Raw genomic sequence first — 27,365 nt, forward strand, 5'->3', positions numbered from 1 at the left:
TGGAATTATTTGAGTTTTTGATTAATTACAATAATTCAATGTAAATGTTGTATTTTGGTTCCAAGAAATGTATTAATGTTCTGTGAAGAATGTATTTGAAACAATAAGTTGATAGTATATCCAATAAGTTACCCCCACTTCCTTTCCTAAATCCGTCCTTCTTCCCAATATATGACTTGTTTAAAATTGTTAAGGTACAAGTGATATCCATTAATTACTTTTAGATAATGTGTTTGGTACATTATAGTACTATAACTCATCTTAACCATAAAACTCACTTGCAATACTTTAGTTTTATTTAAGATGAATGTGATTATGATAATTGTGACCAACGCGATCTCAACAATTTGAAATTATAAATCCATTTTAATATTCCCCTCATAAAATTGTCAATTATTTTGTAGTGTTGCTTGCAGGGCCAGTTTTTAGTGTTGTATGCATTTTTAATTAAGCCTTTTTGTAGTTTTGTTACATTGTTGTAATAGTTTATTTAATGCTTTGTTTTAACTTAGTGGGTTGTTCTTATTTATATAACGTTCTAAGGTACGGTCTTATTTTAAGTAGATAAATCCTTTGTAATGAATATTTCTAGAAGACATTAATTTTTATACAAATGTAATCATTAATTTTGGGATTGCCTAGTTTGTAAAATCTTATTTATTCACACATATTCCTGCTTTCACTACCTATTATAATAATACATTGTAAATGAAATATTTTTAATAAATGTTTTGTTATAAAATTTGTTTTTACTTTAAAAATACACCATAAATAAGTGTAGGTACAAATAATAATATTGGAGTGTCTTTTTTTAATATTGAAATAACCTATTTATACTAAATTTATAGAGATGTATACACTGTTCATAAACCAAAATAGTAATTTTTACAATTTTTGTCTGTCTGTTTGTTCACCCTAATCTCAATAAAGGCTGCACCGATTTTGACGGGATTTTCACTTATATATAGCTGTTGACTGTTGTTTTATGGAGTATGTAAGGCTATTTTTTTATATCGATTTTGCCACAGGAACAAAGGAAAACGCGAGGGGGTGATATTGAAACATAAATACTTACATTTTCAAGCTTTGAAATAATTAATATTGATTCCTACATAGATAAATATGAAAAAGAAAAAAAAGGTCACCTTTTTAATCCGTTCTTCAAGGTTTTTTAAGATATGGCCAACTCGTGTTTGGTCTGCTTGGTGGTCTGCGTGGCTTGAGATATTTTTTTATAAGTATGGCAACAATTAATAAAAAGTAAAAAGTGACGTCTAACGTCAAAGTCAATGTCATGCTGTAAGTGTCAGGACTCAGGTCACGGATGTCGTCATCATCATCAACATTATTCAAGTACCGGTATGAGCAATTGGATCGTATATTACTTGCTCTGTGGATCGTATGATTTCAGGCTTCGATATTGAACAAACGTGTTATATTGCTCGTGTGTTGCTCGTGTAGTGCAGTCGTGACAAAATTAAATTTATGAATAGTTATAGTTTATTCATCTAACTTACTTCTCAATAATTTATTTTACAATGGCCGAGTAAGTATCGCATTTTCTATAAAAAGTTTGTTTCAGAATGATTTAAAAAAACTTTACAAAGAAGCATGACCTAGCATGACTTTGGATTATGAAATTTACTGGAAGCTATTATAAAACTATTTAGTTAAGTTTCAAAACATTAATTTTCTTCTAGTAATGAGTTAGGCAGATATTAAAACAATTCTAAATATATCTATATAGATATAATTGTTTATAGGTATCTAATTGTAATTAAAATTGATGTAGTCATAATGAGTTATAAATTATCTCAATTTAAGTGTTGCTTGATTGATGTCCAAAAATGATAAAGAGTAATCATAAAGCTTAACCAGGCTCAGTTTTGTTAAATAAGTTAGCAAGTCAATTAATATAAGAATATGTTATAGTATTTTGTAAACTTAACATTACCTTTTTGTATGATAAATGTATTTTTTAAAACTCATAGTATGAAGATTTAATACTAACATTGTGAAAGCTAAAACATGCCTTTATATAATATTGTACAGAATAGTCAAAATTTCCATATAATTTCTTACTATCATGAGAAGGTTATTTGAAGGTGAATGATATTAGATGCATTAAGTTAAATAATTTGTGTCTTTAAAATGTGAAAATTTATATATATTGACTAAAAATAATAAAATTAACCTTAACTTTTTTGAGAAAGTGTACCGTTGGGCATAATATTACATTATATTTTAAATACACTGAGTTAAGCATAATTTCTTTGCACATGTATAAGTTAAAAGGTTATAAGGATAATTTATGTAAAATACATTCTAAGTCAATTTAACTAATACTTTAATATACATTCAATACTGTTTTTTAACGTGAGAAATGTATAATAATGAACCCAGAATTTCTAAAAACTGAATAATAGAATTTTTTTATATATTTTAGACCGAAAGCAGATATCGCCCTCATAGGATTGGCTGTGATGGGCCAAAACCTCATTCTAAACATGGACTCCAAGGGTTTTGTTGTTTGTGCATTCAATAGAACTGTTGAAAAAGTAAGTGCCATCAAAAAAACATAATTCATGTTTTTGTAATGTAAAAATTGTTTGTACATGACATGTTCGCAAGATCTTCTACTTAATTAAAAAATGCTATAGAACTCATAAATTCTCAATTGCCTATATTGTTACACATTGTAGCATAATTTGAGGAAAATTTTGTTAATGTTTTTCCCTTCCTCTTTTATATAACAAACAATAATTATTATGCAAATTGTTTATGACCAATTTTTACCTGTTTCCAAGAACATAAATTACTTCTTACATTAATGAAATAATAGAAATTAAGTCCTTTATTCCATCCATCTATAAAATTTGTTCTATTCCATAGGTTGACCAATTTCTTGCAAATGAAGCAAAAGGAACAAAAATCATCGGAGCCAAGTCATTAGAAGACATGGTGGCCAAACTCAAAAAGCCTAGGAAGGTTATGTTATTGGTCAAAGGTAATCATTATTTTCTACCATTCTACTAAATTAAATATCTAAATAACCTAATATTAAGAATGCATGCAGCATGCTCAAGATAATATAATTATAAACAAAAATAATTTGTACTAGAGGTCACTTGAAAGGTAATTTGAACGCCTGTTTACTAAACCTTGACCGCAAAAATTGTGAGTGACTTAGAAACCTTCAATACCAGCTTATTGTATAAGTAATAACTGCTTTTGATTTATCTATTATGTATTAAAGAATTTTAGAAGATTTTTTTAGAAGATTCTATGAACATTTATTAGATTAATTTATGTAATGGCAGTAAGGAAAATTCTTTAGTGAAATTATTTACATATGTTGTAATTACAGCTGGTTTTGCTGTTGATGAGTTCGTGAAGAAGCTAGTGCCCTTGTTGGAAAAAGGTGACATCATTATTGACGGTGGAAACTCACAGTACACTGACACACAGAGGTGGTGTGAACAGTTGCAATCCACTGGCATATACTATATTGGGATGGGTGTAAGTCTATGATTAGTCTATAGTCTATGATATGATCTATGATTCAGTCTTAGCTCCTATACTATGTTTTTTTTTGTTCAAGTAAGGAAAAAATATGAATATAGAATCAAGTCATTGATAAAACTTTCCAGAATAATACTGCCTGTACCTGCAAATTCATATTGGATCACTGTAGTAAATACATAGGTATTTGTACAAATTAAATTGTTTCATTATCATAATTCATTAAAATATGAGGATATTAACTTCTTTTGTGGAAAAAACTAGATTTGATATATCTTGGATGATGCCTCAACAATTATATCTTATTGTTACAAATATCTATACCATTATGATCATGAATACAGGATTAGTTCGTTTGTGATAATTATTCATTTAACTACTTACATCAATATGCTTTGCCAATAACCTTCTCAGTCCTTGAATGTACAAAGGTCATTGTGTTTTACTGATACCACTTTGTGAAATTCCTTAGATTGAATTTGTATATATTATTGAAAATTTTTAATGAGAATAATCACTTAGAATGTGAATAATATTTTAAATGCTTTATAGTTGATGATGACAAAATAGTGATATGTACAATAAAAAAAAATCGCAACATTTTAATTCACAATATTATGCAATCCATCCTTACAAAATGTGAATCTATTTTTGCGTAGTCTTAATTCATTTATTTAAGAAACCTTTAGTTTATAAACTTTTTTCTTTTAAGGTCAGCGGTGGCGAAGATGGCGCTCGTTATGGTCCATCTCTCATGCCCGGTGGCCATCCTGCTGCGTGGCCCCATGTTAAACCCATTTTCCAGGTATGATATAGTAATGTGTAACAGACATTATTTCACAGAATTATCATAGGGTTTATCACAGTTATAGATTCTAATTAATGTTTCATACAATAAACATTATAACTGAAATCCTCTTTCCATAGCATAAGTCTAAAATCCTATTCATTTAGTTAAAACTCGACCTATAAACTTTAAATTAAAACATTATGCTCGTTACTATTCAAAGAATATTCTTTAGGCGCGTTGCGAGTAAAATTTTAAGGTCGCGTCATGGCTATAGCGTCACGTGACGTCACGTTTACGAGTATGGTGACGATTTTGGTATCTTTGAGTTTTGCCAAAGAAGTATCACTTTTGACACTTGTCCTCGGCACACACGATTTTTTTTAATTACATTACAAACTATAATATTATTAGATACCTCATGATTTAAATACACGTATTTATTTACAGGCAATCAGTGCAAAAGCGAACAACGAGCCCTGCTGTGACTGGGTTGGCGAGTCAGGTGCAGGACACTTTGTCAAAATGGTCCACAATGGCATTGAGTATGGTGACATGCAGCTCATTTGTGAAGCTTATAACCTGATGAAGGACGTTTTGGGTAAGTAATTGAATAATATAAGTAAATTGTACATTTGTTAAGTGTGATTAATGGAATAGAATATTTATTTACTTAGTATACAAGATTAACATTATATCATTATTGCTTTCGAGGGAAAACCAATTGATTAGTTCAGAATTATAAGATTACTAGCGGTCCGCCCTGGCTTCGCCCGTGGTACCTACATGTTTAAACTATCCTATCTCTCAAGTTGGATCGAACTGCACATGGTGTGCGAATTTAATTATAATCGGTTAAGTGGTTTAGGAGTCCATTGAGGACAAACATTGTGACTCGAGATTTATATATATTAAGATATACATAAATTGTTTAGACTATCTTTATTACAATAAAAACAAAATTTTAGAGTTTAAGAAAAGTATTTATTTTATAAAACATTAGGTATTATACTAAACGTCGAAACTGTATATGTTATCAGGCATTGAACAAGATGAAATGGCTCAAGTATTCGAAGAATGGAACAAAGGTGAACTGGACTCTTTCCTTATTGAAATCACAAGAGACATATTGAAGTTTAAGGACTCAGATGGTAAGTGTAATACTTGCATTATGAAACATCAGAAATTAAAGTGATTTCATAATTTCTCAGTGAATTTTATTTTATAGTATTATTCCAGAGATACTATGAAAATTTTAAAGTTTGACATTTCATTTGATTATTCTGAGTTCATGTATTTTTCTATTTAGTTCAATAAAAACTTATGATCAAGTGTTGTTATATTCTATCTTATCTATCTTGAATTCCTCACATAGTATGTACTGTATTATAAAGATTATTAATATTTATTATATAATAATAACTATTTTACAGGCAAATACCTATTACCGAAGATTCGGGATGCAGCCGGTCAGAAGGGAACGGGCAAGTGGACAGGAATCAGTGCTTTGGAGTATGGAGTGCCTGTCACTCTAATTGGTGAAGCAGTATTCGCTCGCTGTCTCTCTGCTCTTAAGGGTAATTATAATTTTATATATAATACTAGAGGTCCGCCCCGGCTTCGCCCGTGGTACATATTTCGCAATAAAAGGTAGCCTATGTCCTTTCTCGGGTATCAAAATATCTCCATACCAAATTACATGCAAATTGGTTCAGTAGTTTAGGCGTGATTGAGTAACAGACAGACAGACAGAGTTACTTTCGCATTTATAATATTAACTAGTATGGATGTTTAAGAACAACTGTACATTCTCTGAACTTTAATATGCTTATGGATGATGAGGACTCTTACACTTTGGAAGAAAGAAAATTATAAATGTATGTAACATAATTATGTTAATCCGGCTTGTGAATGTTTCAAAAACTGTTTTTTTATGGCGTTTGATTGTTTTTATGAATTTTTTCCTTTCCTTTTCGCTCATTTATGCACCAGTAATATTCAAAATTGTTATTATTTAAGATTTTCATAGATATTAGGTTTTTTATACATATTTAAAGTGAACACAACTATTATATTTAGTGAATCTATACTAATATTCTAAAGCTGAAGAGTTTGTTTGTTTGTTTGTTTGAACGCGCTTATCTCGGGAACTACTGGTCCGATTTGAAAAATTCTTTAGGCTATATATCATCACGCTACGACCAACAGGGGTGGAGCCACGGGGGTGAAACCGCGCGGAGCAGCTAGTAATGAATATAGGTTGTAGTCATAACTAATATGTTTTTACTATCTGCAGATGAGCGGGTCCAAGCCAGCAAAGTATTGCCCGGTCCAGCGACCAAGTTCTCTGGAGACAAGAAAAAGTTCCTCGAAAATCTTCGTAAGGCCCTCTACGCTAGCAAGATGATCTCTTATGCACAAGGATTCATGCTTCTTAGAGAGGCTGCTAAGGTATCTAAATAAAATTAATCTTATTCTATTTAAAACCTAAATGACGCCAGTGTGTTTTTTGGATTGTGCATAAAATAGAAAACAGACTTCATTGTTTAGGGTAGACAAATAGGCAAATAATTATTATCATATTTAGTATTCAAAAAGTTTCTTCAAACTACATATCATAAAAATTGTCAGTATTCCTAATATTTGTTTCAGTATAAAGCAGACTTATACAATAAATATAATATTTATTGTTACAGGCTAACAAGTGGAATCTGAACTACGGCAGTATTGCTCTCATGTGGCGCGGAGGCTGCATCATCAGGAGTGTCTTCCTTGGAAACATCAAGGTAAATAACATTTGTAATATTTAACAAAAATCAATATGGTGTATTATCGTTATTTTCGTTTTTAGAGTGAATATGCAATCCTAATTTATATTCTATTTTTACTGTCCTTTTTTAAGCGTTTATTATTGTAAGAAATGCATTTACTTTATACGCATCTAATTGAAAAATATCTAAGTGAGAAAATAAAAAAGGATAATAGATTATATTACCAAGCGTTGTCACACTACGCCACACGATCAAATTTTTGTCTATTCCTTATTATTTTCTACTTTATTTTTTTTACTTCTATAAACTTAATTTAAATAAATGGTTGTCTGTAAAGTCGGTTTACTGACGATAGTTGAACGTGACAACGTCCGATTGTGCTTCTCTGTCGCTCGTTCCGCGCTCTCGCTCGCACTTCAAGCCTTACATGGAACGCCTCAGAGCGAGGTAACGCTGCATGAGTCATGTTTTTTCGTGCGTGCAGCCGGCGCTATCGAATTATAAGACAAATCAATAAACATGTTTTCCCCACCAGGACGCGTTCACAAAGAACCCGCAGCTCAGCAACCTACTCCTGGACCCGTTCTTCAGCGAGCGCATCAGCAACAGCCAGCAGGCGCTGCGTGAAGTGGTCGCTCAGGCTGCTCTCAGCGGAGTGCCAACACCTGCGTTCTCTTCTGCCCTTGCGTTCTATGATGGGTACCGGGCTTCGGTGCTGCCAGCTAACTTGCTGCAGGTAAATAATTTGTTTGAGGTTTATAAATCCTGGGAATTCTTCGGGTACCGGGCTGTGGTGTCGCCAGCTAACTTATTGCAGGTAAATAATTTGTTTGAGGTTTATAAATCCTGGGAATTCTTCGGGTACCGGGCTGTGGTGTCGCCAGCTAACTTATTGCAGGTAAATAATTTGTTTGAGGTTTATAAATCCTGGGAATTCTTCAGATACTGGGCTGAATTCTTCAGATAACGGTCTGAATTCTTCCGATAACGGGCCAATTTCTTTGGATACCGGGCTGTAATGTTGCCAGCTAACTTGTTGCAGGCTATGTGTATAGAATTATTTATTTGCTCTTTATAATAAATAAGATTCGGTTAGTAATAGCTGAGGGAGGCCGTAGCTCAAGCTGCTCTCAGTGGAGTGCCAACACCTGCGTTCTCTTCTGATATTTGTCTGAATTCTTCCAATACCGGGCTGATTTCTTTGGATACCGAGCTGTAGTGTTGCCAGCTTGTTTAAGTACTTTTCTTTGAACTGGAATTTTAGGTTTATAAATGTCCGATAGTATTAAAGGTTTTTAATCGTATCGGAGTCGTGTATTGGGAATTTAACGCCTGTTATTGACTTTTAGAGAAGTTCAAGCTGAGTTACGAGTGTTAGTGAAATATATTAATAAAAGAGTTTAAAGATGGCGGATTTCCTAACTTAGTTATTTATACAATGAGCCTTTCCTGAAGCATTTATACTTGTTGTAAATAAATAAATAAAAGCAAATAGTTAATGATACGAAAATGTTACAGTAATGTATAAGAAGACTAGATGATATTTCAATCACCAATCAATCAAAGAGGTTATCTTAACAAGTCTTTATTTTTCAGGCTCAAAGGGACTATTTCGGCGCCCATACTTACGAGCTGGTGGACAAGCCCGGGAACTTCATCCACACCAACTGGACCGGTCATGGCGGCAATGTCTCCGCTTCCACGTACAATAATTAATTTATCTGGACAAGAACAACGCTTGCGCATAAATTTAACCTCTCATCGGCCAATATTCGAGAAATGCTTTCATAAAAACGTATTTAAGAATCAAATTACGAATCTTTTGTAATAACCATACAGTTGTTAGTGTTGTGATCTTTTATGAACATTCCTTAGGTGTAAGCGCAATGTTCCTAGGTTAAGACAATAACGTGCGAACGCTCTGAGAATTTTCGATGTATCTTATTTAATTGTTTGGTATTATATTTTATATTAATAATGTTCCATTTATTGCATTTTTTTCGATGATCGATCCTAATGTACATCAATGGTTACATAGATTTGTGTATTTTATAGATTATTTTTTATTGTATTGGTGAATGTTTTGTATGCGTCGTTAGAAATTATGGGTCCAAAAGTTTTATAGTTTTTAAATGCTGTTGAAATAAATGGGCTATTTTAGAACATGTTTGTTTCATTTATCAAAATAACCATTGAATGTTTGTTTTTCTATGAATGAGTCCATCATAATACAATAATAATGAAAGAAGTGTTCTGTGGTTATAAATATAATTCATAATTTCATTCATTTAAAGTATGAATTTGGGCTGTTATCCAAGTTATACTTGCATGTGTACTTGCACTAGAATTCATAGGTAGGTTCCACACCGTAGGGTAGGTTTTATTCCACATAAACTTTTTTCCATCATTAATCGACAGGGAACTTCATAATAGCAAGCTATCATGACACTTGTCATGTATTTTCAAATGGCATAGACGATCAGCACAAAATTTATGTTTATTCAAGAGCTTTACAAAATTATGGATTGGAACCATTAAATTAATAACATACTTGTCTTATTATGTATTAGAATCGATCTGTGAATCAATGTTGTCTCAAAATAATGGTCTGTGGAGTTTTGCTAACAACGCTTGTCTTAATATTATGGGCTCCGTGTTTGAAGAGAGGCTTATGGGCGAAACCAGGAAAACCAGTATTCGCAAAGGACAGAAAAAATCGAGTTTTCCTCATTACTCCCACTTCCGAGTGCTGTAAAATAAAGTGATAAGTAAAAGTTCTATTTTAATTAACATTTTATTTTTATCACATCGATAGAATTGTATTACAGTTGACAAAAGCATGGATAGGTACATCAATTACCGATAAAACAACATCCAATTTGAAACATGCATAGATTACAAAATAAAAAAGGAAACATGTAATTAAAAATGATAATTAATTACTCCAGTAATTGGCAAATAAATATTGCAAATAACTAACTACAATTTATATCTTCTTAACTACGGACAGAGAGTGTAAATTAACATACTTATTATTATTATTGACAAAAGCATGGATATACTTCATTATCAATATAACAACATCCACTTTGTAATATTACGTAATTAATTAATAATAACAATTAGTCCAGTAAGTAGTTATTATTTGCAAATAAATATTGCCATTAATTACAATTTATATTTTCTTAACTATGGACAAAAATTATCATTGGAAATAAACGTATTTATACGCATACTGCGCACAAAGTACACATTAAACACAGTTATCCTAAAATATTTTTATCAGGTTAAATCTGGACTGTCCAGATATTCTTAAACCGAATTAAACTATCAATTCCTTCGGCATTGCGAAATTAAGTTAACATTGTATACAACTAAATAACATAAACTTGCACGAAGAAATCGTGATTAATAATAGTACTAAGTAGTGACTACCTGGGTGTTAAGGTAGACATGAATAAATTACTTATTATTAGTCATAGATCTCGGGCATCCATAGTATGATACCTCATTACGAAGACCTTGTTTTAAATTTTTCGTTTAACAGTATTTTTAAACCTTGTTATCCTCACACACTTATCGACTATTAATAAACACAGATTTCTTACCATAAAATGTATTATACTATGTTAAACTATTACTTAAAATAATCTACGTGTACCACTGTAGAGCAATTATAATGTCTATATTTTACATCCTATTAACAGCTAGTAACATTTAAATGAAACGCAGTCATTCAGAATTCATTTCATCACACAATAAAAAACAAATAGCAAAGGTGGATGAATGTTCAGGGATAGGTAGTAGGTATGTTTAATATTTCTAGATATAAACAAAATTAGCTGACAATATGGAATTTACGTAACACAACCTTTTTTTTTGTTGACCTTTAAGGGGCGGACTTTGCTTGCAGGATACAATATATTATTTAACTATTGAATTACTTAGGTATTTTGTTTCCGTTTCAAATGAAAACCGTAACAAGTACTATAATCTTTTCAATGCTGACAAATTGTGACTAATGCAAGAATTGATATTTTTTTTAATACGGATACAATTTTAGAGAAATATCTTTCAGAAAATATTCTTTAGATGTCTAATTAAATATATTTTCTCGTGCTATGTTGTTTTGTACATAAAATATGTATAATTAAACGTTATATGGAAGCTTTATATAAAAATATAATGTTCTTAAATTTAGAAAGATATCGATTTCAAAATATAAGTATGTAGGTAGGTAATCTGGACGAAGAGTATTTTATTTATATTCTTTGAGAATGAAATGAAGTAGGTTTATGATATTAAATTATCTAGGGTTAATAAAAACTACTCAATATTATAATTATTCCAACATCAATAAATATCTCTTCATTCTCACTGCATCAAGGCCATTCACCAAAGTTAATAATTAAAGCTTAAATTTTAATTTCACTATTATGTCTTTCAATTGTATGTACAATTATAATCTAATCCTTAATTCCTATCAAGTTATAGAAAATAGATTAAAGACACATGAAAATTCGAATGAGGTCATGTCAATATACTTACTATAAAGTTTATTGACTTATGAAAACCTTTTGGTGGCCAAAATGTAACGCATAGCGTACTTTTGTTTAATTTTTTGAGCTAAATTTCGCATTCCTATAAGTATCGCGATAATAATACGATGAATATGTGTAGGTACGTAAATTGAAGTATTTAATGGAAGTACCAAATTCAAATGTTAATGTGTTGAGTGAAATGTAGAGTCAATTTGGAAGTTTTGATTTTAAATATTAGGTCTGTAAACTGCTACAAGGTCTCGTTTAGCTTTCTCATAGACTCTTTTTTGCAATTTTACGATCGTAAAGATCCAAAACAACAAAGAACATTCATACATTAAATTCGTTCGCTCGTCTATGGTCATATTCCATTCAGTATGACTATTTTAATACAGGACATTGTCGGCCTTTATACCATACAGCATTAAAACTGGAGGATAAAAGACAAATTAATTTTGTTGAATTTGTTTTTTCAGACCACGTACTAATTCAGTAGATATTTTTAATTACTGACTAGGTACGTACACTAAAACTTATATTTATCAACTACTGATGCTTTTTGAGCATTTAAGAGAATTAAATATATAAATGATCTTACTTCTACGACATTAATTAAATCAGTTTAAGTTCTGATTACCTATATTAGACTAATTAAAGGAAATTTACACTTCTTTTTAAGAAGTTTCCTATCTATATTATATTACCTAATAAAAATCTACAACAAAATTTCAACACAAAATTTTCTACAAAATCTACTGGGACTTGTTCAATCAACCAGTAGAATCTACTTTCTTTGTGCGTTTCGACATGCATGAAGGGCTCTTTTACTGTGTTCCTATAATTTTGGACAATTTTATGAGGAAGAACTTTTTTCATCATTATTTTTATTTGGTCTTTTAACTGAAACTTAAGTGAATATTTTTTTATTTATGAACGTATATATATATTTATACACATAAGATAATGGAAAACGATGTAGGTCTCTAATGTAAAAATTAAGTCTTATATTATACATACTTTGGAAAAAATATACATACTTAATAATAATTTCAAATATATACGAAAATGGCATTCTGTTTTTATATAAATATAGTATTTACATATTGTACAATAATTTTTAGTACAAAAATAGACCTCCCTCCTAATACCGCACAAAATCATAGGTCCATGAAATAAGCTCACTTTTCTTAAATCTATTTCTTATCTACTTACTTATCGTAATTTATGTACAAGATTTTGAAAAGCAATAAACGAGACACACACCTAAATCAAAAGGTAATGTTTCCTTAGCCAATTGTATATGACTTAGTAATAATTTTTATGACACTATTTTTTTAAAGGTACATTAATGATATTATAAGTAAAAAGGTGTAGATAGCCAGATAGGTTCTTAGTACTGGAAAGCGAATTAGCCACATTTTACTTCAATTATCTCGATGTCGCTCACGATAGTTCAATCATGCCATTTTCTTACTTTGACCACCTTTGACCTCTAATCGTGTGTGCGATAAGTGTGCTGTTTTTGAATGATCGAATGACAATTGTGTTGGTATATAACCTATCTACACCTTTTACTTATAATGTCATTGGGTACAATAAACCTTTATCATATCTAGAGCGTGTACTTGGTACCACTTTTTATAATACTATACTAAAGTTATATGTACAAATTTCTTAATCATTTTATGTTTATATATACATTCGTATATATACGTTTATCCGATATGATATTAAAGGAAGGAGGATTATTTTACCAGGTTGTAGCTATTGCTACGGAGGCTACGGCGTAGGTGCCTTCAACTAATCAAATATATTTACACGCCTCATAAGTAGTTCTTAATCAATTGTCAAATTTATAATTTTATATTATATGAAATGAATCGAAATGTGTTCCACAACTGTTTTGTGTACAGTTACCGCAGTAAATGCGATGAATATAATGTATCTTCATGTATCTTCACGCTCCGTTATATTATATTTATTTTATTATACTGTACGTAATACGGATACGGAGACTTGAATTTCGGCAAGAGGAATGTACAGTATATTATGTAGAAAGTATAGAGAATAATACGTTAATAATTGCTCCAGTGAAATGAGGGAACAGACGTTTCATTTTATGCCAAATTAGAAATTGTGCAAATTAAAATTACGGTAATGGGTTTACGTGCTTGACTGATTGTGCGCAAATGTCACGTTTAATTTGAATCATACTTTAATACACCTTAAAGCTTTTTACCGGTAATTTTATCTTAAAATTCCAAAAAAAACTTATAATTTTGAACAGACTAATTAGTAGCTATATTTTAGATGGGCCCGAAGTTAATAATTTTAAATTCGGTAAAAATACCCTGGTGATGTGACCATACTCTCTCACATGAATAACGTTGGTCGATGTGTTATTCGTTTAGTCTTCCCTATATAAATATAATCATGTTTATACATTTTTTATCAGTCGAATAAAAAATATTTACAAGTTTACCAGTCTCAAATCTGCAAGGGAATATGCAATTTTAAATAAGATAGAAGTCTTAACAAGCTCATTGGGTACTTAAGAAAGGATAGATAATAGTTTGAGTGTATTAGCGATTACAATTTATTTTCCTATTACTTCTACAATTAAATTTATGCATGTTCATGATAAGAGTTCACAAATCAACATGAAACGACCTGTGAATTTATTTCAAGTACGTTCAAGATTTATGAAGCTATAAATCCCGACTGAAATTTGTAAGTACGTTATGAGATCAACATGATGACTGAATATATTTATAAATAAATAAATAGAAATATATTCTATATAATATTAGCATTAAATTTTTACAAGAAATTATTTATTTTTTACAAGACGGCCTGATTGCTAAAGAGAAATCTCTTTCAGGCAACCATTCAAGGAAATGACAATCAATGCGTGATTTTTTAATTTAGACTTTAATATTCTTCGAAGTAAATCTAAGTACCAGTCTTATAAAATTATAAGTGTTATGTCAAACGTTGACCACATAACGTAGTACAATAAATTATTAAATGAAAAGGTTATTTTTTATTGTTATAGGTCGAGACTAGATTATAATGTGCAATAAGATTCGATTTCGTTTTATGGATTAGTTGCAATGTCACAGTTCGCAAGCGAACTGAAACATTGCAAGCTTGTCCCGACCAGCTGTGCCAAAACTGGTTTACTCACCTACCATAACAAAGTAATGAAGTTATTCAAATATTGGACAACAGTTTCAAAATAAATTTTGTATTTGAACATGCATGAAGAAAATATTAGAAGTGAAAATAGCGAGTAATTAAAATATCGGATAAATTGCATGCCAGTTCAGATGGCGAACACTGTTACGCAATACCTACTTTGTAATACAAAACATCTAATGTACGTGTTCAAGCAATTAATAAATGAATTTGAATTTATCAGTTATAGATTACGTATCTACATATTATGTATGTATTTAAAATATGGTCTCAAAACTTGTCGAAAAACTAAAAGCATTTATCACTTCATTACTTTGCTATGGTATATATTGTGTGTAGGTGGTAATCTCCCCAGCCGGGTTTCAGAAGGAAACCCTCCCACCAAATTAATTTCAAGTTTGTAGTGTATTAATAATTGTAATTTTGACTCTATTAGTTATTTTATGCATGTTTTGTATTATTTTCAATTAAGAAATGAATTAATTTCCTTTATCTATCTTACTTATACGAGTATACTGTTCCTATGAATATACATTAAATTTTAACCGGAATATATGGGCTAATAATAATTAATTTATCTGTAACATTAATTTTGATTTCTATAAATATGGCATTCCTATAATGTTCAAAATTTCATTAGCTAACACATTTAATTCAAAATTAATCGTTATATTCACAAAAAACATGTGTGTGGTTCACATTAACAGAAACACCGGTTCTTTTCTTCTATTATCTCTCTGTTTGCAGATAGTCATTTTTTAAATATCACGGATAAAACATTTGTTTAAAATGTTATTTTTAACAATTGCTACCTAAGCATTACTGATTATGTATTTGAAAACAATAATTACAATAATGGCAACCTCTGCTTGCGCCACTAATTTTACCGGCAAACATAAGTTTCACTTGAAAAAAATGTGATTATAATTATGATACTGTCTTCACCTGGCAACCCGTGGATTGCTGAGTGAGACCTCATTTTTGAATTCCTAGATAATTTCAAATGTTATTTGGTTCACTAAAAATCGTAACTCATTAAAGGAACTGATTGCCACAAATTTAAATAAAGTTACGGTACCTTGTTTTTACTGAAAAAACTCATGTAAAACTGCTTTATAAAACATTTTCAAATGAGCAATAGACATAAATTCATAAACAAACTTACTATTTATATATTCATAGATTAACCATAATTATAGAGATTATCTAAAAATGGTTTGAAACGTACTTGTTCATTTTAAGTAGGTACGTTTAACCACAGCATTTTTTTTATATTTTAATCGTATACGTGAATTCATTATTCTTAGAAACTACTTCTAATTACGTCAAAAAATTTGGCACTAAATTTAACTACCTACTGGTTCTAACTTATTAACATAAGTGAAGTTTCCACTGATTGTTGAAGTGGATATCAATCAATTACCTAACATTACAAAGTGATTATATGTTGCGTAAAATGTTTTGTTTCAAGTAGGTAAGTAAGATGTAAAGTAAAGTGTAAACGTAGATACGATGTACATATTGAAGAAGTTAACGGCTGAAAAACTACTCTGTGTTAGGTACTAGATACATTATTAACTACTGTCAACACTACAACACTACCACGTAAACATTCATCGTTATTAAAAAATGGATATAAATATCCAATATTATGAATATTTTCATAATTAAATTTTATTCACGTCCACGATAAGAGTTCACAAATAGTTAGAAACAACTTGTGAACTTATATCGAGTTCGTTCGAGGTATATACCTGTAAAGATAACCCCGACTGAAATTTAATACGTTATGTGATCAACAAAATGACTAATTTTCTAATATAACTTTTGATTTTTATTAAATGCAAGTACCTATGTACTTAAAATGATATGTTTTCTTTTTATTTTTATTTAAAGATGGGTGTTCCACAAAAAGCGGAAGAGAAAAAATGAATTATAAAAGAGTAATAAAAAATACGAAATAAAAGATGAAGATATTTGGAATAATGACTTGTCGGTCAGTCTGTAGGTACGTACCTTGATAACGCTGAAACTATAGGAGAGATAAAAATTACTAGAGGCTTTTATCTATTCTAAGATCTATTCAGTACAGAATATCTTCTCGTAGAGGTAAAGTTAAAATTTGTACATAGTACTAATTCAATACCTATTGGATTCTTTATAAATAAGAAAATATTTTAATTTTGACCATTTTCTGGCACTAAGTTAAGCTTATTTGATTGGAAATTTTGAAAACTCAATGTTTTTTTTATCAATTTCTTTTTGTTTAAATGCTTCACCTGAGCCATATGTTGACCACATAACGTAACGTAACGAATAAATCAAAAGGTTAGCTTTTTATTGTTATAGATCGAGACTAGATCGCAATAAATGTCGATCTCGTTTCATAAAATAAGTTGCAATGTCACAGTTCGCAAGCAAACTGAAACATTGCAAGCTTGTCTCGACCTTCGCAAAACTGGTTTACTCACCTACCTCGGCAAAATAATAAAAAGCTATGAATCTTTATATGAATATACAAAAGAAAATCGTGATAGTTATAATATTATTGTTTGTAACTCAAGAATGGCTGAACTGATTTTAACGATTTTTGGTTCGTTGTATTTGTCTTCTCTGCAATTAGGTTATAGAACTATTAAAAATAAGAAAAATACAGTCCGGGCGAACTTATATTGAAATTGATTCATTGAAGTTATTTATATTTTAAAAGTTCTATCAATATAAGTATAAATAAAATCCAAAATTATGGCGCTATGAATTATTATTAATTTAAAGTAAGTTCTAAAATTAACTAAAATAAAAATAAATTAAAGTATGCATAGTAAACAAAGGTAAAATTTTTATTATTTTGCCGTGGTACCCTAATGTGAGTAGGTGGTCATTACCCAGTCGGGTTTCTGAAGGAAACCCTCCCACCACTTTTATTCAATTAAGAAAATATTCCCCCCATCTTACATCACACAAAAGTATAAAAAACTGTATCTTCTAATCTCACCCTTATTTGGAGAGTTAGGTAAAATTAAATAATCAGAGCTATAAATCAATAGCAATAATTTGTCAGATCATAAATAATGCCCGTTTATCCCTTGCTTAAGGTTTCGTTTATAAAATTGCACTAAGAAGATGTCTTTATGTGTCACAAAGGTTAATTTACCCTATTTGAAGACTACCTTTATAGTTATTTTTTGTATTTAACTAGAGAATGTTAAATACATATTTGTTATCCTCCTAAGAGTATTTTTGCTAATGTATTTACAAAAAAAAAAAAAAATAATAGATATCTAAAAATTGTCATATCAAGGAAAATCTTAACTGCCTAAATATTTATGTACCTAACTTCCTAAACTTGTTTATTTAGTGCATTTCAGGCAATTGTATGACGAAAGTTTTAGCAATAAATTATTTACCGAAGGGTTTTTGAATACCTTTAAACTCTACCTATTACATTTTATCGACTAGGTATATGCGTAGTTTTTTTATATTGTTATGAAGAAACTTGATTTGTTCTCAGTATTTGGCACGATATTAAACCTGAGGCAGGTTTTAAGAAACTGTCATTACAAGATATGAATATACCGAAAGGGATATTGATTCTAATATCTTTAATCGTATAACATAAAATATGTTATAGGTACTTTTAATTTAATTTCTAAGCGTCATAGTATAGTATTATAATATTATCTGTGGCATTATACATATATTCCTTATAATATCAAATAATTATATCATAATGAATACACAAATATAACGATAATTTTAACCATCATTATACAATATAACAGTCATTATTCTAATGTTTTCACTGTTTAATTATGCGCATGGCGTTTAATAACACTTTTTATACAGGTATTCATCGGAACTTTTTCTCGTATTCAGTTTCGAAACACTATTTTATTGTTCATGTATATATTGTAACACAAATGTACCTCGCGTGCACTATATGAGTCAATTGTATTATAATGTCCAAGATAAAATGTGCATTATCAAAATTATATAAACAGTTTATCCGGTGCCACACCAATGCATCTTCAAACTCCATCAGTCTAGATGTTACACAGCTCGGTCCCGTTGCCACAATACTGGATCTTCGGGTGTTTAGAAACACCACCAACGACAGCATCAGGAGGATTGCTCCTCCTGCAAACCTCATTCAACCTGTTCGTCACTTCTGTATATTGTACTGTCCTCCGCGTCGCCGCTGCGCGACGGTTGGCGCGTCTGAACGCGCGAGCTGGCTGCAGATTCTTCAGGATCAGTGCTCGTTGTAGCTTTACTCCTGTATTCATTAAAATAAAGTCAGTCAACAGTGCTGTTAGGTATTATCTTATAAGGCACGAAGACGTGAAGCTGCAAGTCTTTATACAACCTCTACGCACAATCTGTACAACTAACACGTGACGCACATCTCAACACTTATATTATGTTTACCACCTACGTCCTGATGTTTTTTCTAAGTGAATGAATATGAACAGTGTAATGATATTTCTGCAATGTTCTGGTCTACTGTCTTGCTGTAGCATGTCCATTCAAAACAGAGGAAGAACTAGGAATGAAAGAAATAAAGCACAGAAAACTAAGTATGATGAACATCTATAGGTGAAATAAGAAAGCAACAAACCAAATTCATAATGTATAATTTTATTGTAAGTAATTCCATCTTTAATTGTGTTGCATCTATTATGTACGTTCATGATAATCGATCGTTCGTTCACGTCACGTCCGTTAACGTTCACGTTAAGAAAATTGTTTTATTTTCTACGTCATCTGTAATCTAATATTTTCATGAAAATGAGCACCTACGTGATTATAATTATAACCGCGTTTTTAGACGCATTCCATAATGTGTCGTATACAGTGCCGGATTAAGCCAGCGCTTCGTTTGCTATAGTTTCTCAAGTTAAAGGGTATTAAATAAAACAAAACTATTACAAATAAACTTTTCTGCATTTAATATGGGCAAATTTAGAGATAACACTTTCACTATCGACTTCTTTAAGCAAATTATACTCTATATTCATCAAAGTAAGGTGATTAAGACGTTCTTGGCCCATCGTGTTTCTTAACTCGTTTTTAATACGTTTTAACGTTGAAAAAGAACGTTCGCCACTGCAGTTAGTGATCATGAGAGACAAGTAAATGCGCAAGGCAATTTCTACGTTTGGGAAACACGATTCTAAGGAATTATTTAATAAAAGTTTATAAAATTGCAGTTCCAGAGACTCTTGTTTCTTGCTATCAATAACAGTAGCCACATCTGTTTTCAGCAGTTCAGCGAACTGCACTAATTCGTCGCCTAGGCTACTTTCCAAATCATCTTCGTAAGCACTGACCATTACGTGAGGCGTTTTCCAAAATCTCTTCTGTTGTAAGGGATTTTAGCTGTCGAAATATTCCAAAAACGTTTAGTTAAAGCAGTCAGTACGTTATCAATAATGACAATAAACACCTGAATTTCAAAACGTTGTCCAGGTGTTTGATTAAAAATGTTTCAAAATTACAATGATTACCTATATAAATCCAACAGCACTACCTCGAAGATCTTTTAACCATTTTACCGTTTTACCCATAAAAATGGCAAATTCATTTTCAAAATACTGGCAGCATACGTCATACGTTGAAGTTTTGTATTCCTTCGTATATGTAAAATTATTATTTGTATACAAAATTAAATAAGCCAAATAATCTACAGAGAACCTGTAAAACGATGTTTTATCTTTTTGTTTGTTTTCGGGAACAAATTTTACAGCGTTTTAATATCACAAGACAGCATTTTTTTACTAAAATAGCAAACCCCTTTTGACACAGAACAGTAAAAACCACACCTTTTGACGTATTGCATGACACTATAATCGCTATAGCACTGGCGGAGGTTCGTATTCGTTTTTGATTTAGAATTTTCTTTGACAAGGGCGATGGATGATTGTCATGCTCCATCTGCCTTTTATTTTGTAATCTAAGGTTTGATAGTCGATAGAATCCTATTTTATTTGATCGGGTTGTTACGACTAGCTCGTTCGATGACAATATCAGGGGATTCCCCTGTTAGTTTTGCCGTGCTACCAACTTGCGTGTAGCGCAGTGCAAGCAGTACAACACAACTTTTGGTGTAGCCCAGCGCTCAATTGTAGAAACGTGGTAAAATTTTAAATTATTGTTGTAGATTTTGATACCAACGTTTCTCGTGGTAGGTACGTGTATTTTTTTTACGGTACGTGTATTATAAATTGATATTTTTTACGGTCAGACAGGTATTAGACCGCGGGGCCCCCCGAGTCGCGGGGCCCGTAGCATTTGCTACTCTTGCTACGTGGCTAATCCGGCAATGGTCGTATAAAGTTTTCATGATAAAAATATAAGCGCTGAAAACAAAAAATAAAAATAAAATATAATGGTCGTGACGTAAGCCTTGATTGTGTTTCATGATGTTTTATTGTATTTGAGTAAATGGCTACTAATGTAAGTGTTCTTGCCTCTTGAAGAACATCAGCCAGCCTCTTTTTTGTCATCCATCCAATCTTGAGTTCCAAGCTGAAGTATTGAAGATTGAGCTGACAATGTTAAGTGAAGTCTCATCACTTCCGTTATATATAAGACTAAATAAAGACTATTAGGGAGGACTAAATAAAATCTTATAGGTACCATTTTAACCAAGTTCTATTTCACCAAGCATGGACGCTCACAATTAAATGATCACTAGGTATAGTACAATAATATGTTGGACGAATAAAAATAAAATGATAAAGGTACTGAAAATAAAGTGAAAATTATATTGGTTACTTATTGAGATTGAGAACTTAAGATTTTTAATAAAATAACAAATAATTTGATAATATTAATTTACTCACCTGCTTCCTAGTATTTTGTACTTCTTGTCACTTTTTTCGCTCGGACTTGGGCTCGGTCCTCGGTCTATGTGCTACGAAATTATAAAATGCAACGTATATACAATACTCGTATATATAAACTGAGACTTTTTGGGTTATTTGAAATAATCTGTGTACATTAATTGCGAGTTATTTGGCAAAAAATTACATATATTAAATACCTATATAAGTATATAATTATATTATAATATACAAATTACTGCTTCAGAATAATTAAAACCATAGATTAAAAACGTCAACATTCTAATATAACTCGTATTACAAAGTAATTACCTGGCTAGAATAGAGGGGTGTATCCAAATGTGATTGGCTGAATACATTGCCCATTTTTGACAATGGAGGATTTTTGAATGAGTAGGAGAAAGCTAAACCACGTTTTAGCGAATTCCTGAAAGAATTTTTATAAATACAATTTGTTTCTTCAACATTATGAATTTTTCTTTTGATAGTCTTCCAATAAAAATAAATAAATTAAATTTTAAAATATCTATTGAAACATAAAGGTTAAACGAGATAAAACAATAAAATTTAGCACCTGGTTGGGCTCGGCGGCGGGTAACTGATGCCACGATTATCCGGTGATAAAAATTGTGAGGCAGCTAATCGATTTCGTTGTAACAGTTCTTGGTGAGATCGGTACATTCTTTCGGATGCTGAAAATCCAGGTTGACTGCAAATATAACTTAATGTGAGTCACTCCATACGGAAGAAATGTATAGCTATTTTTATGTTGATTTTCAAGTCCATAGGCAATCGCATAGGTAATATTTTCTATTAATTTTCAAATTATTATCTTTCGAAAATTTGAAAAAAAGAAAGAGGAAGATAAAGAGTATTACGCACTTTTAATTGAATGCATAATACTTTCTCTATTACTACCTACACTTTACGGACCAGTCAAAGTAAAGTTACAATGAAGCTGCAGGCGATTTAAATTAGAAAAGGATAGGTAACAGTCTACCCCCTTTTTAAGTGGGGAAATCTTGCATATAGAAATCCACGGCCCCCGGGGAAGGATCCGTGGGTTATGTCGGATTCTTACCGACTAAAACGCCACTGTGTTCCGTCGAGCCGCTTTATTGATAGGGCCGCGAGTATTGGGGTATATGTATAACTATCCCGTATTAAGAAAATCAATAGAATCTAACCTCACACTTGTCGTTAATTGGTAAGACTCTTGGTTGAGATTCGGTTGACTGCTGAGCACGGTGACATTGTTTTGGCCGTGCACACTCAATGTATGTCGACTTGGCTGCGCCGGCGAAGGTGCTAATAAAGCAGACGAGGTTTCCGGCGGCTGAAAATTGACTTGTCTAAATATTTCGATATGGTAGCCTAAGCTATTATCAAATGATGTAATGATATGATATATATATAAGTGTTAAGTTGTTACCGTAAATTATTATGTTGTAACTTGTCAGTGTATCGGTCAATTAGGGAAAGCTGGCATGTTCACAGTACTCACACTTATGCAATTTCACTTACAGTATGTTCAAAAATAAATGCGACTCTAGTTTCATTTTAGACTTGAATTGTAAAATGGGTGCGTTGTAGATATATGTATATGCAAATATAATTACTTATGAAAGCTCTCATAATTTACCTGTAAAATTATAATTTAAAAGTAAATCAATTGATGAAGTTAATTATTTATTCTAATAATAATCAATTGGATAAAAGTATTAATAATCATTCAATTATCAAATAATAATTAAATTCCTGACTTTGGTCGAGTAAAGATATCTAAGAAATATTATATTTGTAATAAGTACGTAATACCTACCAATACGCGCTAACAAATATGTGTTACATGTTTATTGTATAATTTTCACACTATTGGTTTTAAACTCAAACTCAAACATTTATACAATTAGACTTCTTCTAGAAGCACTTTTGAATCGTCATAACAGTTTAACAGTTTTAACATTTACCACCAATTCAGAAAGCAGTATCTATAGAGAAGAAGAATAATCTATTTAATCATAATCGTAATCTTCTACTTCACTGTAACTTTCATCGCTCGAAGAACTCGATGTTTCGTTGTCGGAATTTCTTAATGTTATTATAAATGAGTCAGTGTAATTATCTACTTTTGGTTCTAATTGAATATATTTTTCCTCATGTTCTCGCGTATTTCTCCAAACGTCACTAAACATATCCAGACTAATAGCATTTGCTTCCTTTCTAAATAATTCTTACACAGTTTTCAAGTTAAAGTTCACATTTTGTGATGCTACTTTCCCTTTAATTATGCCCCATAGTAACTCTATTGGGTTGAGTTCTGGATGGTATGGTGGAAGGCGCAATACACTATGTCCATGATCTTTGAGGTAAAAATTGTGTATAGTTTGGCTTATTTTTTTTTAATAATGTGATAACTCTGATTATTAATTAGTTATTTGATTTTTGAAAAAAAAAATGCCGATTTTAGTCAAAATTTATATTTCTCTAACAAGATCCTTATCATCCAAATTTCCACCTTGGTGAGAAAAATTGACATTTCTAATGAAAATGAACAAAAAATTAAATGATTTTATTAAATACTGTAAAATAGTCTATAATTCTTCCATTTACTGTATCACAAAATTCTTCATAGATTTTTAGATATTCGTACTACACCAATTACATCACCCTGTATTTATAAACAATTGCAAAAAATGACACATACATAGGCCGGGAGATACTGACACAAAATTTCGAGTCATTTGTAACAGAATGGCGGTTCTACAGAGGTCTTATTACGCAATGACTAAAAGAAAAATGATGGTCAGAACTCAGAACGCTGGTACCGGCGGACTAGTCGCGTGGGCGTTAGTCGAACTCGTCGGATAAATAGCGAAAGTCAAACGATTTACAAATCTTCGCTTTCCGCGCTTTCCGCTACTTTTCCGCGGTATGGCGACCATTTGGAATCGTCCGAAAAGTATGGCATGGCGATTTTAGTAAATGGCTGCACGACGATGGTTACCTGTGCAAAAGTGAGCCCGGTACAAATGGTTGAATTGTTTTTTTTAAATCAACGCATTCACGTCGGTATGGCGGACTGTAAGTCACATCGTAACTGTATGGCATGACACTACCGCCTACATCTTTTTTAAGGGCTATCGGTAAATTCTAAAATTTTTGTGTTACAAATCGTTGGACTTTCGCTATTTATCCGACGAGTGTGACTAACGCCCACGCGACTAGTCCGCCGGTACCAGCGTTCTGACCATCATTTTTCTTTTTGTCATTGCGTACTAAGACCCCTCTAGACCGCCATCCTGTTACAAATGGCCCGAAATTTTGTGTCAGTATCTCCCGGCCTAACATGTGCAATGTGTAAATGTGTTGACGTTCCAGCTCTTCTTAATATACCTATAAGTTGTTTAATTATGATATAAATGTATCTAAATAATGATAATCTTTATGAGGTAGTTGGCAAAGTACGAGTAATGAAAAAAGCTATTTGTTTTGTAAAACTTTCAAGAGAAGTGAACACTACCCAGTGTACTGAAATAGTTTGCCTGTGAACGAGTCGTGTGACGATGTGACTGTGTGAAAGGGGCTCAGTAATGACACCTAATTACGTACCGGTTGCTCCACGGCTACTGGCGTGTCACACTCGTTCACCACGTTCACTGTGATTGATGTCATTGCTGAAAACGAATCGAGCCGGTAAAATTAGGTCAGATGATCCTCAAATATTTTGTAAGAAAATATCTTGCGTGAAGACGATAACGCGTATGAAAAACATCTTCGTATAATGAAGCTTTTTAAGTAGACTTCTGTGGCGTCAATTCTGTTAAATTCACTGTAATTACATTTTTTTCCAAATATTTTCTTTCCATTTTATTTTACGTCGTTTTTTGCTAATATCAACTGAAAATTAAGCAGTTGGCAACACGACATTTATTATGCACACATAAAAATAAAAACAAATTGAACATTCATTGCTTCATAATCAATAAATAAATAAAAACATAGAGGATATAGACAGTGAATCTGAAAATAGGCTATCATCTCATGCAAGAATAATAAGGCACAAATTTAAACATAGTTAAATCAAATAAAGTAATACGAATACATACCTTTGCAAGAAATAAAACAGCAAAACAAAAATAATAACTTACTTTTTCACATAGGAACACACAGGTATAAGTAGCCTCCACACAACTCTTCAGGAAAGATAGGTGACAGAGGGTAAATCAAAGGAAAACATTTGGCTACAACGGAGCGGTCTGCAGGGACTTACCCGCCAGCTGGGCTATGGGGCTCTTAGAGCGGGAGCGCGGTTCGACGGAGCGTCCTCTACGAGGGAGAAGCCGCCTAAAGCGGCTTTCCTCGGGCACAGGCACACTGTGGGTTATACTACATGATTAACAAAATATGAATAAACAATCATTTACTTACGCTGGTCATATTTCTGATCAAGGGAAGCGCTTGCTCTGTATATGACTTTGCTTGGCCCAAACTGCTGATCGTCGCGAGAGGCAGCGCTGTTGATTCGGATTAATATGAACTGTTAACGGCGTGTGTATTTCGCAAGTGAACATACTTTCGCAGTGTCCATCGGTGATCTCCTATCTTGTATGCTCTTAGATTCTCAATCCAAATAAATTATAACTTCTAGCTTATACACTATATATACACAAATATATAATAGTTTGATGGAACTCTGCATAATAAAATAAAATAGATACAAAGAAAAAAAAAGACAAAATATGTCGCTATTAGGTTTTTTCATGAAATCCAAGTCAGTAATCGAAAGATTAATAGCAGCGCGACCTGTTCTTGACTTACAACAAGGGCGATAAAATTACGTAACATTTCACGAAGATACGGTAGGCAAATATAGTCGCTAAGCATTAAATATAAGCAGAAATAACCTGAGAGACTGTTGGAAGCTGGACAATCGTGACTGTCGCGAGCTGGCAGTCGAGCTCCGGTGGATGAATTGACGATGAGAGCTTGAAGGACCCGCTCGAGGACCTTGACAATCACAATGGGATCACATTGATACTAAATCTGGCTTCAATTTATTGTTAAAGCAAATAAATAACAAGAACACGTTCCAAATTCTTCCTAAAGCCAGAGAACGTTAATTTAACCTACTTTTTTAAATAAATTGACGGGTATGATTTCATAATTATTTTTATTTTTACTATAAATACCAATCTAAGTAAGGTAATACATTTATACAATGCAATTTTAGTTTATATTATAATGTCTACAAACCATTTAAAACATGAGTTATTTATAGTTTGCGTTCGTAGCAAAATAAAGTCTTGAAAGTACCAAATCACAATTATTATTTTTTGGACTTATTTATGCCAATTGTTGCTACATCTGAAATTCCACATCTCATTAGGCTTTTTCTACACTATATACATACCTTCTATGGAGTCAGTCAAGGACTGAGAGTATTCGTTGTCAGTGGAAGCCCCCATGCTGCGATGCAACATTGTAGCTACTCTTTCACGAGCTTCGTTTTCAACTGCTGTCTCTTCTGCTGACTTTATCTAACATTTGGCAGTGTGCGTGAATATTTATGTAAAATAGAAGCATTATTAGATAATGAAGTGCCATAATTTTACATATTATTCACCTTCTCCTATAGTGGAGCCAATTTAATAGGCAACATTTGACGTCTATCAATTTTATCTTCATAGGGTGGTAACCT

General features: G+C 31.7%; 2 protein-coding genes across 2 annotated transcripts in view; one reads left to right on the plus strand and one right to left on the minus strand.

Annotated features, from left to right (window-relative positions):
* Positions 1 to 1,385: 1,385 nt before the first annotated feature.
* Pgd (phosphogluconate dehydrogenase) lies at positions 1,386 to 9,243 on the plus strand. The gene is made up of 12 exons (XM_089715306.1): positions 1,386 to 1,546; positions 2,447 to 2,558; positions 2,893 to 3,007; positions 3,368 to 3,519; positions 4,235 to 4,327; positions 4,760 to 4,910; positions 5,350 to 5,460; positions 5,743 to 5,886; positions 6,606 to 6,760; positions 7,006 to 7,095; positions 7,616 to 7,816; positions 8,677 to 9,243. Exons 1-12 carry the CDS (start codon positions 1,539 to 1,541, stop codon positions 8,794 to 8,796), a joined length of 1,452 nt encoding a protein of 483 aa, XP_089571432.1. The 5' UTR covers positions 1,386 to 1,538; the 3' UTR covers positions 8,797 to 9,243.
* A 9,447-nt stretch (positions 9,244 to 18,690) lies between these two features.
* LOC149491358 (uncharacterized) overlaps positions 18,691 to 27,365 on the minus strand; it is an 81,399-nt gene continuing 72,724 nt past the window's right edge. The window contains exons 15-23 of the mRNA XM_089700678.1: positions 27,078 to 27,204; positions 26,572 to 26,674; positions 26,096 to 26,181; positions 25,277 to 25,341; positions 22,852 to 23,000; positions 22,239 to 22,373; positions 21,977 to 22,091; positions 21,665 to 21,735; positions 18,691 to 19,095 (exon numbers count right to left, since the gene is read on the minus strand). Coding sequence (XP_089556804.1) covers positions 18,966 to 19,095; positions 21,665 to 21,735; positions 21,977 to 22,091; positions 22,239 to 22,373; positions 22,852 to 23,000; positions 25,277 to 25,341; positions 26,096 to 26,181; positions 26,572 to 26,674; positions 27,078 to 27,204 — 981 coding nt within the window. The 3' untranslated portion in view covers positions 18,691 to 18,965. The remainder of the gene's footprint in view (positions 19,096 to 21,664; positions 21,736 to 21,976; positions 22,092 to 22,238; positions 22,374 to 22,851; positions 23,001 to 25,276; positions 25,342 to 26,095; positions 26,182 to 26,571; positions 26,675 to 27,077; positions 27,205 to 27,365) is intronic.

Source organism: Colias philodice, chromosome 1, assembly GCF_061535455.1.
Source record: "Colias philodice isolate Cphi_HAF_F1 chromosome 1, ilColPhil1 Martin Lab GWU primary, whole genome shotgun sequence".
NCBI classification, from domain to species: domain Eukaryota; kingdom Metazoa; phylum Arthropoda; class Insecta; order Lepidoptera; family Pieridae; genus Colias; species Colias philodice.

Coding starts and splice junctions, on each gene's coding strand:
- Pgd (XM_089715306.1), top strand. Junction 5,461..5,742: donor GAAGTTTAAGGACTCAGATG/GTAAGTGTAATA, acceptor ACTATTTTACAG/GCAAATACCTATTACCGAAG. Junction 7,096..7,615: donor TCTTCCTTGGAAACATCAAG/GTAAATAACATT, acceptor TTTCCCCACCAG/GACGCGTTCACAAAGAACCC.